The sequence below is a fragment of the Hevea brasiliensis genome, chromosome 4, assembly GCF_030052815.1.
Source record: "Hevea brasiliensis isolate MT/VB/25A 57/8 chromosome 4, ASM3005281v1, whole genome shotgun sequence".
Classification (NCBI taxonomy): Eukaryota; Viridiplantae; Streptophyta; class Magnoliopsida; order Malpighiales; family Euphorbiaceae; genus Hevea; species Hevea brasiliensis.
This window is the reverse complement of record NC_079496.1, coordinates 110,443,903-110,458,698: the sequence shown is the minus strand read 5'-3', so window position 1 is coordinate 110,458,698 and position 14,796 is coordinate 110,443,903. Positions and strand designations below refer to the sequence as shown.

The 14,796-nt window shown below is 33.5% G+C and overlaps 1 protein-coding gene across 1 annotated transcript; it reads left to right on the top strand.

Annotated features, from left to right (window-relative positions):
• The first annotated feature begins 7,648 nt into the window (after window positions 1-7,648).
• On the top strand, window positions 7,649-14,484 carry LOC110647168 (kinesin-like protein NACK2). Its single transcript, XM_021800872.2, has 15 exons — window positions 7,649-7,963; window positions 8,388-8,650; window positions 8,876-8,965; window positions 9,082-9,182; window positions 9,478-9,591; window positions 9,683-9,764; window positions 10,150-10,217; window positions 10,489-10,548; window positions 10,624-10,748; window positions 11,133-11,331; window positions 11,677-11,811; window positions 12,228-12,317; window positions 12,391-13,311; window positions 13,714-14,018; window positions 14,119-14,484. The coding sequence occupies exons 2-15, from the start codon at window positions 8,422-8,424 to the stop codon at window positions 14,444-14,446; spliced, it is 2,847 nt and encodes a 948-aa protein (XP_021656564.2). The 5' UTR covers window positions 7,649-7,963; window positions 8,388-8,421; the 3' UTR covers window positions 14,447-14,484.
• Window positions 14,485-14,796: the final 312 nt, after the last annotated feature.

The following is a 14,796-nucleotide window of genomic DNA, read 5'->3' as shown; positions in this document are numbered from 1 at the left end:
AGTTGGGATAGATACCTCCCACTGGCAGAATTTGCATACAACAATAGCTACCAAGCTAACATCCAAATGGCCCCATATGAAGCACTGTATGAGAGGAAATGTAGAACTCCAGTGTGCTGGACTGAATTGGGTGAAGATAAACTGGTAGGGCCAGACCTAGTGAAACAGACTGAGGAGAAAGTAAAACTAATCAAAGCCAATCTGAAGGTTGCCTCAGACAGACAAAAATCCTATGCCGACCTGAAGAGAAAAGAAATAGAATATGCGGTTGGCAACAAAGTGTTTCTTAAGGTGTCATCATGGAAAAAGGTACTGAGGTTTGGAAGAAAAGGTAAGTTAAGCCCTAGGTTCATTGGCCCATATGAAGTCATTGAACGTGTAGGTCCAATGGCCTACAGGCTAGCTTTACCACCAGAGCTGGATAAGATCCACAATGTGTTCCATGTATCTATGCTAAGAAGATACCGCTCAGATCCTTCACATGTCATCTCCATGGAAGAAATTGAAGTACAACTGGATTTGATATGTGAAGAAGAACCCATACGGATCCTTGCTCAGGAAGTGAAAGAGTTGAGGAATAAGCAGATTCCACTGGTGAAAGTGCTTTGGAGGCACCACAACACCGAGGAGGCAACTTGAGAAAGTGAAGAGACAATGAGGCAACAGTTCCCTCAACTGTTTGCATCAGGTAAATTTCGAGGACGAAATTTAAATTAGAGGGAAAGAGTTGTAACACCCTCACTGTAGCAATTCCGTACATTCTACTGTTTCGGTGACCGGTGTCAGCCCGGATAGCTAGAACGTCAGGAAAAATATTTAAACTAAAGTGAGGAATCATAATTAACTCAAATATTAATAAGAAAAATTTAGAAAAAATTTTAGAAATAAAATACAACCAAGTTAAATGAGCTGGTGCCCTAGCGATGGGTAACCTAGTGGGAAATTGCGGTTCTCGCAACTAGGAACCCTAGACTTGGGGGAAAATTCATAAAATAATTTTTGGGACTCTAGAGAAGGGTCATTGAGGTTTCTAAGGCATTAGAATGCCAAGAAAATGCTTAAAAATTTTTTTCAATCGGTACAGATAATTTTGGTCTGTTAAGCCAAACGAAGGGTATTTTGGTCATTTCGTATTCAGAGATGATTTTTGGCCGACTTGTCCAGTTAAGTAAATAATTATTATGACATAAAATGTGAATAAATATTGCTAAAAATTAAATTGAAAATGAGTAGAAAGAAAGGAGAAAAGAAAATGAAAATTTAAGTGGAATTATTACCTAAGTAATGATGTCATAATGCATGAATTAAAAATTACAACAAATAAAATTCAAACCAATGGGAAATTGCCAAGCTAATTAAAAGGATAAAGCCTCATTAAATTGAAAAAAAAAAAATAAAAGAACTTCAGATTGTCTTTCCCAAACCAGTCGGCTGCCATTCCCCTATCTCCATTGAAGAAGTTTCCTCACCTCTTCCAAACCTTAATTCTACTCTACTAAACCTTAAGTTCACTTCAACAAAACTTGTTTATACAACTTGGCAAGATGTTTGGCTGCCAAGAAAAGCCAAGAAACTGAAGTTTGTGAAGGGAGAAATTCAGCTCCAACAAGGTTAGTGTCTAACTCTTACCATTTTTGGTTTAGTTCATGTTTAATAGCATGAATTGTGTAGGAATTATAAGAAAATAAAATAAACATGTGTGTGTATGCACCCTACAAATTTCGACAGCTAGGGTTGGTTATGGTTTGGTGATTTTACTTGATAGCAAAGTGGTGATGAGCAGCCCTTGGTATTAAATGAGTAATTGAACATAGTTGTGTAAGTGAAATGCAAAGATTATGCGTGTATGAACATGAAAAAAATTGAACATTTGAACACCATTAGGGTTTGCTCATGCAATGGTATGTTAACCTTGTAATGGTCAATTAGTGAGCATTTGAATGTGTGTGAGAAGGAATTGAAGTGAGTAAGGGTGTTGGAGTTGAAATGAGGTGTGCTGCCCTTGGTGACCTGCAGGACTGAGTGTGAGTCCAGCAGGTTTGGGCAGCTATAAATGGAGTTGTAGAGGTTCAATTGGTGCAAGGCCAATTGAACATGAAACTAGACACATAATGGTACAACTTTGGTGAACAAACCCTGCCCAGAAAACCAAATCAAGTTGACAAAAAAATTGCCTTAATCCGGGTGACTTGCATTCTGCCTGGGCAAAATGATCAAATGAACAGTATTTATTCATTTGGTCATAACTCAGTGTAGAAAGGTCCAATTGATCTGAAATTTTACTAGCATAAATTTGAAACATAGACCTACAATTTCCATGAAGAAACCAAACCCAAATTTTGATCATAACATATTCAAAAATTGATCTGCAGTCAATGTGCAAAACACTATAGATTTGGTTCTGTCCAGAAAATTTTGGAAATTTTCAACCCGGCCAGTTATGGTGTTTAGGCCATAACTTGAGCTACAAAACTCTAAATGGAGTGATTCAAAAAAAGAAATGTAACTAGACATAATAAGGAACAACTTTCATGAAGACAACTTTACCAAATTCCTACTGTACAAATGATCAATGGAACAGTAAACATAATGCTTAAAATCTGAAAATTGTGAATAACTAACACTAAGCTTAGAAATGGTATTGGCAACCAATACTAATAACTTTAGAATGCAAAATGTGGTATGTTGAGAGTATAGAACTAATGTACCTATTGTCTATGCAAAAGTCAATATTTTAGTTGACTAATGAAATGAATAGTTATACTTAAACTTAAATTTCAAGAATTGTAAAATTTAAAAGTGTAATATGCCTTAGTACACCTAGTAAGATTGGTTTGGATAGGTTGGTATGCCAATAGGGTTCAGTTAGCAATACTGCACATGGCATTATGCCATTCTGTGATTTTATGGCTTTTAGCCATTCTGATATTATGATAATACTTGGCCCTGTGCATAATGTTTATTATAGCTTATCAGCTGTTTTGTTGCACACCGGGAGATACATATGTAACCGATGGTGTAACGGCCCGAGGTACTTAGTACCCAGTGCTAGTTTACCCGTTTATCCAATCCAGTCATCCAGTATAGGTTACTCGGGCAACCAAAAATGAAAATTGATAAATTTAATGAAATAATGAATGTAACAAGTACAAAATAAATAAGACTACATATAATTATCGAAAATCTGTCTGTATAAGACATCAATACATTCACTGCATATTTATTTTCTGTTATTTCTTTTTTTTATTCTATTATTGGCACTACTAAGCATTATTGCTTAGCGCGTTGCATTTTTGCCACGCGTAGGTTCTGGAGAGACCGATAGAGAGCCCAGTAGACCACAGACTAGGTGAGACCATCTGCAGCTCTGCATAGTGTCCGTATCACCTCGTCGACTTCAGTGCATTGATAGGACACTAGGTTTCATTTTGGTATTTGTAATTAACTTTTATTTTCTCATGTGTAATTGAGACTTCTGTAATGTGTTTTGGTATTAATGTAAATAGTGAAAATTTGTGTTTATGAATGAAAAATTGAATATTTATTTATGACTTGTATATGGATATCATATGAAATGAATGAATGAGAAATGGAAATATTGTTGAAAAATATTGAGACTATATTGATAAAATGGAGTTTGGAAATAATTAAAAACATATTGAAAGTGTTTTTCACAGGTTCCGAAGAACTGTTTTCTCCGTTTTTGGCCGGTACTTTGCCGGATTTTCTATAAAATTTGCGAAACCTCAAATAAATTTATAATTTCAATTAATGACTTAAATGAATTATATTTCACAAATTGTACTTCATAACTATGAATAAAAATAAATTAAGGAAGAATAAAAATGATTGAAATAAAATAGGGTGTTCAAGTACACTATGTGATATATCGTACTCGGTTATACTGTAGATGGGTAAGGGGTATCACATGAAAGATTATTGATTATGTTACTGGGAAAATGAAGTGAAGAAAAAGTATAAAATGCTGTGCAACATCCAAAAGAAAAGAGCAGGTTAATGAAACGGGGCGTTTTGGAAACAGACTTAAGTTATAGAAGGAAGAGATGGAAGAGGATTGTTTTGTGCTATTTCATGTGTTAGTTAAGATGGATAACATGGCGGCAAAGAGAAACACAACTGGGAATCCATGTTGGCAATCCGTGGCATTAGTTAAGATGAATGGTATAGATTAGTTCTTTTTTTTTATTTTTTCTTTTACTGATCATGTATATAAAGAAGAAAAAAAAAATTGTAAAACGCATCTTCTTTCATTTTTACTATTGAATGAAACTTAAGAATTTCAATTCATGTTCTTTGCTCTATTTTGTTCAAATACATTATCAAACACATTAACTATTTGAGTTTTGTCTATTACGCACTTGAATTATTATTATTATTATTATTATTATTATTATTATTATTATTAAACACTTAAACTTGCTAAAATCATACTAACTTAATATAAATTAATACAGTTAACAAGTTTTGTAAATGCAATTGCGGAGAAGCGAGTAATCCTATAAAATGATAGTGATATGTAATTTATATTAAATTAATATAATTATTCTATTATTAAATTAAAAAAATATTATTTTACAAATTGTGTTTTCGCCATCTCAACCACCTCAAACACAAATTCCATACAATTTGGATTTGCTTAATTGAATTTATGTCTTCCACATTATTTTCTTCCTTGTTACCAGTAAACCAGTAAGACAGACGTTTTCACAAACCATTCTGATTTACAAGCAAAATGTAAATCCTAAGGACCTAGAACATAATTTTATAACTATAAAAAAAATAATAATAAGCTTACAACTTACCAAATTGATTGCTAATCTATTAAAATCGATTATTAATCAATTTAACAACTGATTCATTTGGTTGCAATGAGTCTTAATAATAAAATCGGTTGTCAAATTAATTAAATTTTAAAAAATAAAACTTTTGGTAAAAAAATTATCGGTTGCTACTAGCAACCGCTTTAGCAATCAAAATCTGTTGACACAATCAGCAATTTTGCTGGCTTTAATTTTATAATTTTACAATTATTTTATAGATTAATTATTATTTACAACTAATTTAACAACTAAAAAGTTAGTTGCTAATTTTAAAAAAATTATAAAAAAATTTAAATTTTCAAATAAGAAATAAAAAAGTCAAATAAATAAAATTTTCAAAATTTACTAAAATAATAAATTATTAATGAAAATTAGTACTAAAAATTAATATAAAAATATTATAAAAAATTACTAATACTGACTATTATCAAAAAATTAAATATAAAAACATATTTATAAGACAAATTACTAAAAAAAATTACCATATATATATTATAAAAAATACTAAAAATTAATATTATAAATAATTTAATAAGAAAAAATATATTTGTATAAAAATTTTTATTTTATGCCAAAGAAAAATAAATTAAATAAAAAATATGAGAAAGAAAAAGAAGATGAAAAAGAAAAAAGATGAGAAAGAAAAGGATGATGAAGAAAATAGATGAGAAAAAAAAAGATGATGAAGAAAATAGAGAATAAAATAAAATATGATGAAAAAGAAAATAGATAAGAAAGAAAGAGATGATAAAAAAGAAAATACATGAGAAAGAAAAAGAAAAATAATAAAATGAAAGAGAAAAAAAATGAAGAAAATAGATGAGAAAGAAAAAATGATGGAGAAAATATGTTAGAAAAGAAAAGAATATAAATAAAAAAGATGAGACGAAAAAATAATTAAAAAAATGAGAAAAAAGAGAAGAAAGAGAGAAGAAAATGCGTAATGGAGAAAGAAAATGAGTATTAGTTTATATAAGCGAATTATCAACCACAATTGAGAAAAAATTTTTAGAGAAAAAATTTTACAACCGATTCGCAATTGGTTGCAAAATCGGTTACTAACAGCAACTAATTTTAATTGATTGCAAAAGTCAGTTGCTAACAAAAAAAAAACAAAAAATGGTGAGAATTTTTGAGTGGAAAATCGGTTACAAAATTGTTTGCTAATAGCAACCAATTCGCAAATCAATTACAAAATTAAAAAAAAAATTAAGCAGAAATTTTTGGACTGAAAAAATCAATAGCAAAAATTGGTTGCTATTAGGAATTGATTTACAAACCAGCTGCAAATCAGAATAAGAAAATAAAAAATTGAGCGAGAATTTTTTGGAGGAAAAATCGATCACAAAAATCAATTGCTGTTACCAACTGATTCACAAATCAGTTACAAATAAAAAAAAATTGGGTGTAAATTTTTTGGGTGAAAAAAATTTAGCAACTGATTTACAATTAGTTACAAAAATCAGTTATTATTATCAATCGACAAGAAATTAGTTGCAAATAATGGCCGATTTTGACAATCAATTACAAATCGATTGCTAGTCAATTAAAATAATTTTTTAATTTAGCAATCAATTTTTTAAATCGATGCTATTAGAAACCAATTTTAAAATCAGTTATTAATATTACATTTAAGGCTTTTCTAATATCGATTAGTAATCAATTTAGCAACAATTATAAATCGGTTGCTAATAACAACTGATTCAGTAATCAATTTCTAAATCGATTGCTAAATTTTTGTAAAATTAACTATTTTACTAAAAAGAAAATCAAAATCACAAATCGGTTGTAAAATTAGTTATTAATAGCAATCAATTTTAGTCAGTTGTAATAATCGATAAAACTGATTATTTTTTATAGTGTATATTATGTTACATTGCAGACAATAGCTAAAAAAAAATCATTCTTAATATCCTTTTGTGTTTAAACATATTGTTTATCCACAATACAAGTGGTACTTCTCATTTTTATTTTTAGGGGAGATTGCCAACTAATCAATATATTTTAGATAATCACAATCTTTTTGAGTATGAAACTCACTTCACTATTATGATATGTGTTTAGCAATCCATAAGGGATGGGTTGAGAAAGTAGATGAAGAAAGTGTTCATATCAGACCAGAAGAGAAGGGTTGTTTATATTAATTATCTTCAAATCCATGTATTTGCTGGTAGTGTTATAGAAAGCTCTAAGGTAATAACCGACGTTTTCAAATCGGGAGACTATGAACTTCATGATTCTGTGTTACTGAGTTTCTGTTTTATATTCTTTCAAACATACATTTCCAAAATTTGAATGTTAGGTCAGAGTCATTTGACACGTAAGTGAGCTTATTGCTCATTAATTTATATGTTTTAATTATAGATTTTACAGGTTTATCAGTAATATCTTTTTGAATTTCAAGCATTCAATAAGTCACAAAAATAGTTCATATAAAACTCAAATAATTCAAGCGTATAATAATATATTTGACATTTACATCTAACCCCAAATCCCTTGATAAAGTCCGCAAGGCTCCCACCCCAAAATCTCCCAACTCTATTCCACCTTTGAGCCCCCAAAATCTCTCAACTCTATTTCACCTTTGACTAAATTCCTTCCATTAAAAAAAGTAAGGATTGATCTGTTCCTAAAACACCATTTTATGATTGCGCTTTTATTCAAAAACTAAACTGTTACTAAATCGTACACCAATTATTTTAAAAAATAATAGTTAAAAACTTCAGGCGCAGGTCACGTGTACGTACATAATGACATACACGTGTACATACTAATGATGTCGACGGCGGCGGTGGCCATCCCCTAGCCGATGACGAGACATCTCTCTCTCAATTCAAAAATACTGGAAAAGGTGCGCTCCGGGAAAAGAAAATATAAAACGTAACAGAAGTAGCCGTTACATCTTCTCTTCGACCATATCAAAATTCTGAAACAACGCACGCCTACCTGCTTCTCTCTCTCTCTCTCTCTCTACTGAGGATCTCTTGCTATTCCGAGCCAGCGGTTTGTATTCTTTGCTGTACATTACTATTTCGGTGTCACTACCACCGTATTCTTGATTCTCAAGCCCCGTTCAAGAACTCACGCTGCTCTTTCTGTTCTTGAGGAACTGGAACTTTACTGTAAGTTTTTTCTTTGAGTTACTTCTGCTTCTTCCTTTCTACTTCTGCTTCAAGTGATTTTTGTTGGATTCTTAAATGTCGTCTAAAAATGGAAAGAAATCTTGTAATGTACACTTCTTGAGTTCTTCTAGTTCGATGTGGCATTTTTCCAAGTGATAAGGTCTTCTGGTTTCTAAATTTTCTGCATTTTCTTGATGGTTTCTCTACAATAATAATAATAAGAAGTTTCATTTCGATTATAATATTCTTATTTGAGCTTAGGGTTTGTAGTCAAATCTATTTTTGAATTTGAATTAAGAAATTTGAAATATCTTTAACTGAAACTACATGTAACGTTTCCCTAATTAATCAGCGATAATTGCCTATTGAAGAATCTACCTGTTTAATGTTGTTAAAATTAAATTTGAACTTATAAAATGTTCAGAATCTGGATGCAAGGGAATCGGTACTGAAGAACAATGGTTGGGACCCCGGCCACGCCAGCATCTAAGATACAGAGGACCCCTTCCTCAACTCCAGGTGGCTCAAAGGTTCGTGAGGAGAAGATTTTAGTGACAGTTCGGATTAGGCCTTTGAGCCGGAAGGAACAAGCATTGTATGATCTTATCGCTTGGGATTGCCCGGATGATCACACAATAGTCTTCAAGAATCCAAATCATGAGCGGCCAGCAACAGCATACACTTTTGGTATATCGAATATGACTTTCTGGGTTGTTGTACTTGTGCCTCTATTATTTCCTACTAGTTTGAGCCAAATTTTTTGCAACTTTGTTTAGATGTTAGAACAAGCATTGTATTATCAAGGCTTCTTAATAAGTATAGATGTTAGATATTATATCTTTTTTTCTTCTGTTTTTGTCAGTTTGTCATTGACTTTTCCTTCACTTGCATATTTATATCTGTATGTGACAGATCAAGTTTTTGATCCTACTTGCTCAACTCAAAGGGTTTATGAAGAAGGGGCTAAGAATGTTGCTCTCTCTGCTCTTATGGGAATTAATGGTAATGCCAAATTTAGCTCTGAATCTGAAATTGTTAATTTTGTTGCTTGTGATGAGTGTTTTCTTTGTGTAATTTTGCTAAGGAATTCTGATTGTTGCATATTTAACTTATTGCAGCAACGATCTTTGTATATGGGCAAACTAGTAGTGGTAAGACGTTTACCATGAGAGGAATCACAGAAAATGCTGTCAAGGACATCTATGAGCACATAAAAAATGTAAATCATGCTTTATACTGTATCCTTCTGTTTTTTTTTTTTTTTTTTTTTGAGTGTGTTGTGTAAGAATAGCATAAAATATTCAGTGGTACTAGTTACCACTTTTTTTTTTTCTGTTGGACAATTGCCATGCATGAAAGGCCTAATAATTTCTTAGTGGCCATGCATGAAAGGCCTAATAATTTCTTAGTAGCAATTAGTAACAATGGATCTCCATGTTGCAAAATATTTAGTTCATTGCATTAATAGTTAGGATTTGAGAAATTGTTGAGTTTGTGTTCCTTCTATCTAACAGACTCAAGAGAGGGAGTTTATCCTAAAAATATCAGCCTTGGAGATATACAATGAAACTGTTATAGACCTTTTGAATCGTGAATCTGGTCCCCTTAGGCTTTTGGATGATCCTGAGGTATGTATAAAATATATCTAAATTTTAAGAAAATTCTCGGAGGCAGTTTTTTGTTATTTCAATGCTAACTTTTTCCCCTTTGTGAAAACAGAAAGGAACCATTGTGGAAAAGCTAGTTGAAGAAACTATTAAGGATAGCCAACATTTAAGGCACTTGATTGGAATTTGTGAAGGTAATTTTTTCTACTTATGTCTGCTATAACTCATTAGTGTAGGTGCATTAATTCAATTCTCTATCAATATCCATGGCATCCTGTTTCGATAAGTTAAGGCCAAATCAAGCTGTGTTGCAAAGCAGAATTTGAGTTCATGGCAGGAGACTATTTACACGTGTATGTATCTGTATGCTTTTTTTAACTCGCATATGATTCGCATCGGTTAAAAAGCATACAGATACATACACGTGTAAATAGTCTCTATTAAGTCCAGTCCTATCAAGCTACTTACCAATTTAGTCTTTTGTGCCTTGTCGGGTATCATGTAAAACTTCTGTCAGAACTTGAAAACCTGCTGTGCACACACTAATAATAAGTCCTTTTACTTTGTTTCCCTCTGCAGCTCAAAGGCAAGTAGGAGAAACTGCTTTGAATGATAAAAGCTCAAGATCGCATCAGATAATACGACTGGTGAGCTTAATTAATATTATAATAAAGTTGAGATGGGGCATTCTTTTCACATCTTTGCCTATCAATCAATTCAATCATTGGTCTCTTTGTGTTCAACTATTTCTTTAACTATTGCCCTGTTATTTATTTCAAGTATTTTAAATAGTTTTATCTCCTGCATGTGGCTGGCATGGGCCATCACAGTCCTTTCCCTGTAGCTATTTGTTATTTTCTAGCCAAATGTTCAAGACACTAAAATTTTATGCTGCATGGATTACTTTGTGATTTGTAGACCATTGAGAGCACTCTCCGGGAAAATTCAGGACGGGTGAAGTCCTTTCTAGCTAGTTTGGTATGTTCATAACTTTCTCAGTAACCAAGGTTCTTGAAAGTAAGATTTATTCACTGAGGGACTGGAACTCAACAGAATCTTGTGGACCTTGCTGGAAGTGAACGCGCCTCTCAAACAAATGCAGGTGGTACAAGATTGAAGGAAGGCAGTCACATTAACCGCAGCTTGTTGACACTCACAACAGTGATTAGAAAGCTGAGGTCAGTTAGCCCCAAAGTCTGAAATTATACATTTTAGATACATTAGGGCTTCAAATCGTTTACCAAGATTCTGGTTGCATTTCCAAAGTAAGCTTATCGTAAGCATTTTCTCTATTGCTCTTTTTTTTTTTTTTTTGCAAAGATGAATTTTGACATTGTTTGGTGGAAGCTTATTGTAACCTTACTAAAACTTTTGTAAAATAGCTTTGGTTCTTATGAAACAAAGATGATCGGAGCAATTTTCTGTTACTGTGCACCTTGAGGTGTACTCTGTTTGCCAATATTATTCTATGATCACTGGTAATGATGGAGAACTTTAGATGCCAGAACTGGTGAAAACTCAGGTGAATTGTGTTCTTGGTCTTTACCCATTTGTGTTTGCAGTGGTGGAAAGAGGAGCGGTCACATACCATACAGAGACTCAAAACTCACACGGATATTGCAGCATTCACTTGGGGGTAATGCTCGAACTGCAATTATATGTACCATGAGTCCAGCTTTAAGTCATGTGGAGCAAACAAAGAATACCCTTTCATTTGCAACTAGTGCAAAGGAGGTTACCAACAATGCTCAAGTAAACATGGTATGCTCTTATTTGTTTTAGGTCATAATTATGCATCAATTATGCCAAAATAAAGCCTTGCATTATGTACAGTTGCTGAATGGCCATTAATGGCATTGCCATTAATTGAATTTGGCTTATAGTTGTTTGTGTTGCTAACAGCCAGCTGCTATTTTTGTTGAATTTTAGTGATTTTAAGCAAATCTCATGTGTGTGTGTGTGTGTGTGTGTGTGTGTAATTTTTATCATGCATGTGCATATGTAAAATTTGGAATTCCTTTGTATGTCATGAAATAAAATGTCAGGCTTATTTACTATATTATTTACGGAGTTTGTTTTGATGCTAAAGTAATTTGCTTGTTTCAGGTTGTTTCAGATAAGAATTTAGTTAAGCATTTGCAGAAAGAAGTGGCCAGACTTGAAGCTGAGCTACGAAGTCCAGAGCCTTCTGCTTCTTGTTTAAAAACGTTGTTGATGGAAAAGAATTTGAAAATTGAGGAGGTTTGTGTGTCTTGGGAAATTCTTAAGTAAATTCTACTTCATCTTAAGCACTTAGCTCCTTGTTTAGTTTAAAAATTTAATCAATTTTAAGAATTCTGTTACTGGTTGATCTCTAAGTTGCAGGGAGATTCTTCTAGAAACTTAAATTTCTTGAACACAGTGCTTTTGTTCCCTGTGTAGCTTTGGCATCTCCACTTTACGTAACAAATACGTTGAAAACACACACAAAGCATATGCTAGGTCTTTTCTTTAATTGAAGCACCAGTTCTATTTTATTTTTTGCTTGGTATAATTGTTTTATCTTTAATTATCATTATCTAACTAGCAATCAGAGGTCAAAAAAGTGCCAGACGTGCATATGCTATTTTTTCATCTTCATATGGTTTTTATCTGTAAATGACTTTTCTGAATTGCAGATGGAGAGGGAAATGAAAGAGCTCAAAAGGCAGAGAGACATTGCACAATCCCAGCTTGAACAAGAAAGGAAAGCACACAAGGAGCAGAAGGTAACATATTAACTACTATTTCCTTTATTTTCTAACAGTTCTAATGCTCATCTCTAATCAATGACTTTTTCAGGTGCAAAGAAACCAGTGTGGGCCCTCTAGCCAAGTAGCCAGGTGTCTTTCTTTTCCTGTTGAGGATGAACCATGCAAAGACAAACATACTCCGGAAACAAGACAAAGAAATGTAGTTGGAAGACAGGCAATGATTAGACAGTCAACCACTTCTACAGATCCATCAATGCTTGTTCACGAAATACGTAAGCTTGAGCAGCTGCAGAGGCAACTAGGTGAGGAAGCAAATCGAGCACTTGAAGTACTTCATAAGGAGGTTGCTTCTCACAGAATGGGAAGTCAAGCAACTACAGAAACCTTAGCGAAGATGCTGTCCGAGATTAAGGACATGCAAGTAGTCAACTCTGTTCCTGAAGAGATTGTGATTGGGGACAAGGCCAATCTGAAGGAAGAGATCACTCGATTAAACTCTCAAGAAAGCACCATTGCATCTTTAGAAAGGAAGCTTGACAATGTTCAGAAATCTATAGACATGATAGTTTCCTCTTTTCCAATTAATGAGGAGACTCCAGATTTCAAGTCCCAATTGAAGAAGAAGAAAACCTTTCCTTTTGCATTGAGCAACAGTTCAAACATGCAAAATATCATAAGGTCCCCATGCTCACCTCTGTCCTCTTCTCGAGGAGTCGTGGAGAATGACATTGAGAACAGAGTTCCTGAGAATAGTAATCTATTGTTTAGTGACAATAGATTGCCTAAGCCATCTGAGGTTACTCCCTTAAAGAGTAGTAAAAGTGACTGCTGTGCCTCATCAAGAGAGGGAACTCCAACGTTGCGGTCAAATTCAGTTAATGTGAAGAAAATGCAGAGAATGTTCAAGAATGCTGCTGAAGATAATATACAAAGCATTAGAGCTTATGTTACTGAGTTAAAAGAAAGGGTAGCAAAGCTACAATATCAAAAGCAGCTTCTGGTTTGCCAGGTGAGAATATTTGTTTGCCTTACAATTTACAAATTTTTTTTTCTCTTAGTTCACACTTCTCATCGTCATAAGTAATTGGTGTTTCTTTTGGAAATCTTATGTTCTAAACAATATTTGTTTCTTTGAATTTACAAATATTTGTTTCAATTGGATAAATCATAATATATGTGAAAGTTAAATCTTATGTTCTTGTTCCCACAAAATTTTAAGAAAGAAAAACATCCATGCATTTATTGATGTACGTTTCAGTCCTTTTGTTAGTTAGATACTAAACCACTGACTGTGGATTGCTACTTACATTGACCCACATATTTGATTTCTGATTTTCATAATATATGTGAAAGTTAAATTGTGGTATGTTCTTTATGTTTCACATACATTTTTATCTCGTATCTTGATCAGGTGTTGGAGCTAGAGGCAAATGAGGCTGCAACTGTTGAGGCTGATGCTACTGAACAGTCCCCCGTGGCCTGGCACTTGCTCTTTGAGGATCAAAGAAAGCAAATTGTGATGCTGTGGCATTTATGCCATGTTTCAATTATACACAGAACACAATTTTATCTGTTATTTAAAGGTGATCCTTCCGATCAGATATATATGGAAGTTGAGCTTAGACGATTGTCATGGCTGGAGCAGCATTTGTCAGAACTTGGCAATGCAAGCCCAGCACTGTTAGGCGATGAACCTGCAGGTTCAGTGTCATCAAGGTATTTCTTTCTTTATCTCTTTTTCAGAATTGATCCAGGCCTGCTAAATGTGCCAATATAATAATAATAGCCGATTGTTTTTTCTTGGTGTTGAATACAGCATCAAAGCTCTTAAACAAGAAAGGGAATATCTAGCAAAGAGGGTGAGTTCAAAGCTAACAGCAGAGGAAAGAGAAATGCTTTATGCAAAATGGGAAATCCCACCAGTGGGAAAACAAAGGAGGCTACAACTGGTGAACAAGTTATGGACTGACCCTCTTAACATGAAACACGTAGAAGAGAGTGCTCAAATTGTTGCTAAGCTTGTGGGCTTTTGCGAAACTGGTGAACATTTTAGCAGGGAGATGTTTGAGCTGAACTTTGTAAACCCTTGTGATAAGAAGACATGGATGGGCTGGAATTTGATATCGAACCTTCTACATTTGTAGCTAAAAATCAATTTTAGAGTTCATTCTTTGTATTAATAGATGAGCATTTTGTCACTACAGCTGGATGTACATGTAGTGTAAGAATTCTTCAATGCCTTGTAGTTACTTCCGCAGCAGATATGGGGGTAAACTCGTTTCAAGTCTTTCTCGGTCCTAATGCTCTACGCCAACCCCTTTGCTCTCAAATCATGAGTATAGTCAAGAGCACCATTAATGACTAAACTGATAATCTCAACTGCAATGAACCGGTTTTGGACTTGCTCACGGCTGAGGAGACGGGTCTCCTTCCCAATCATGTTCTGGACAATAATATTATCTCCAGCAAATCCTTCAACGCTAGCATTGTGAAA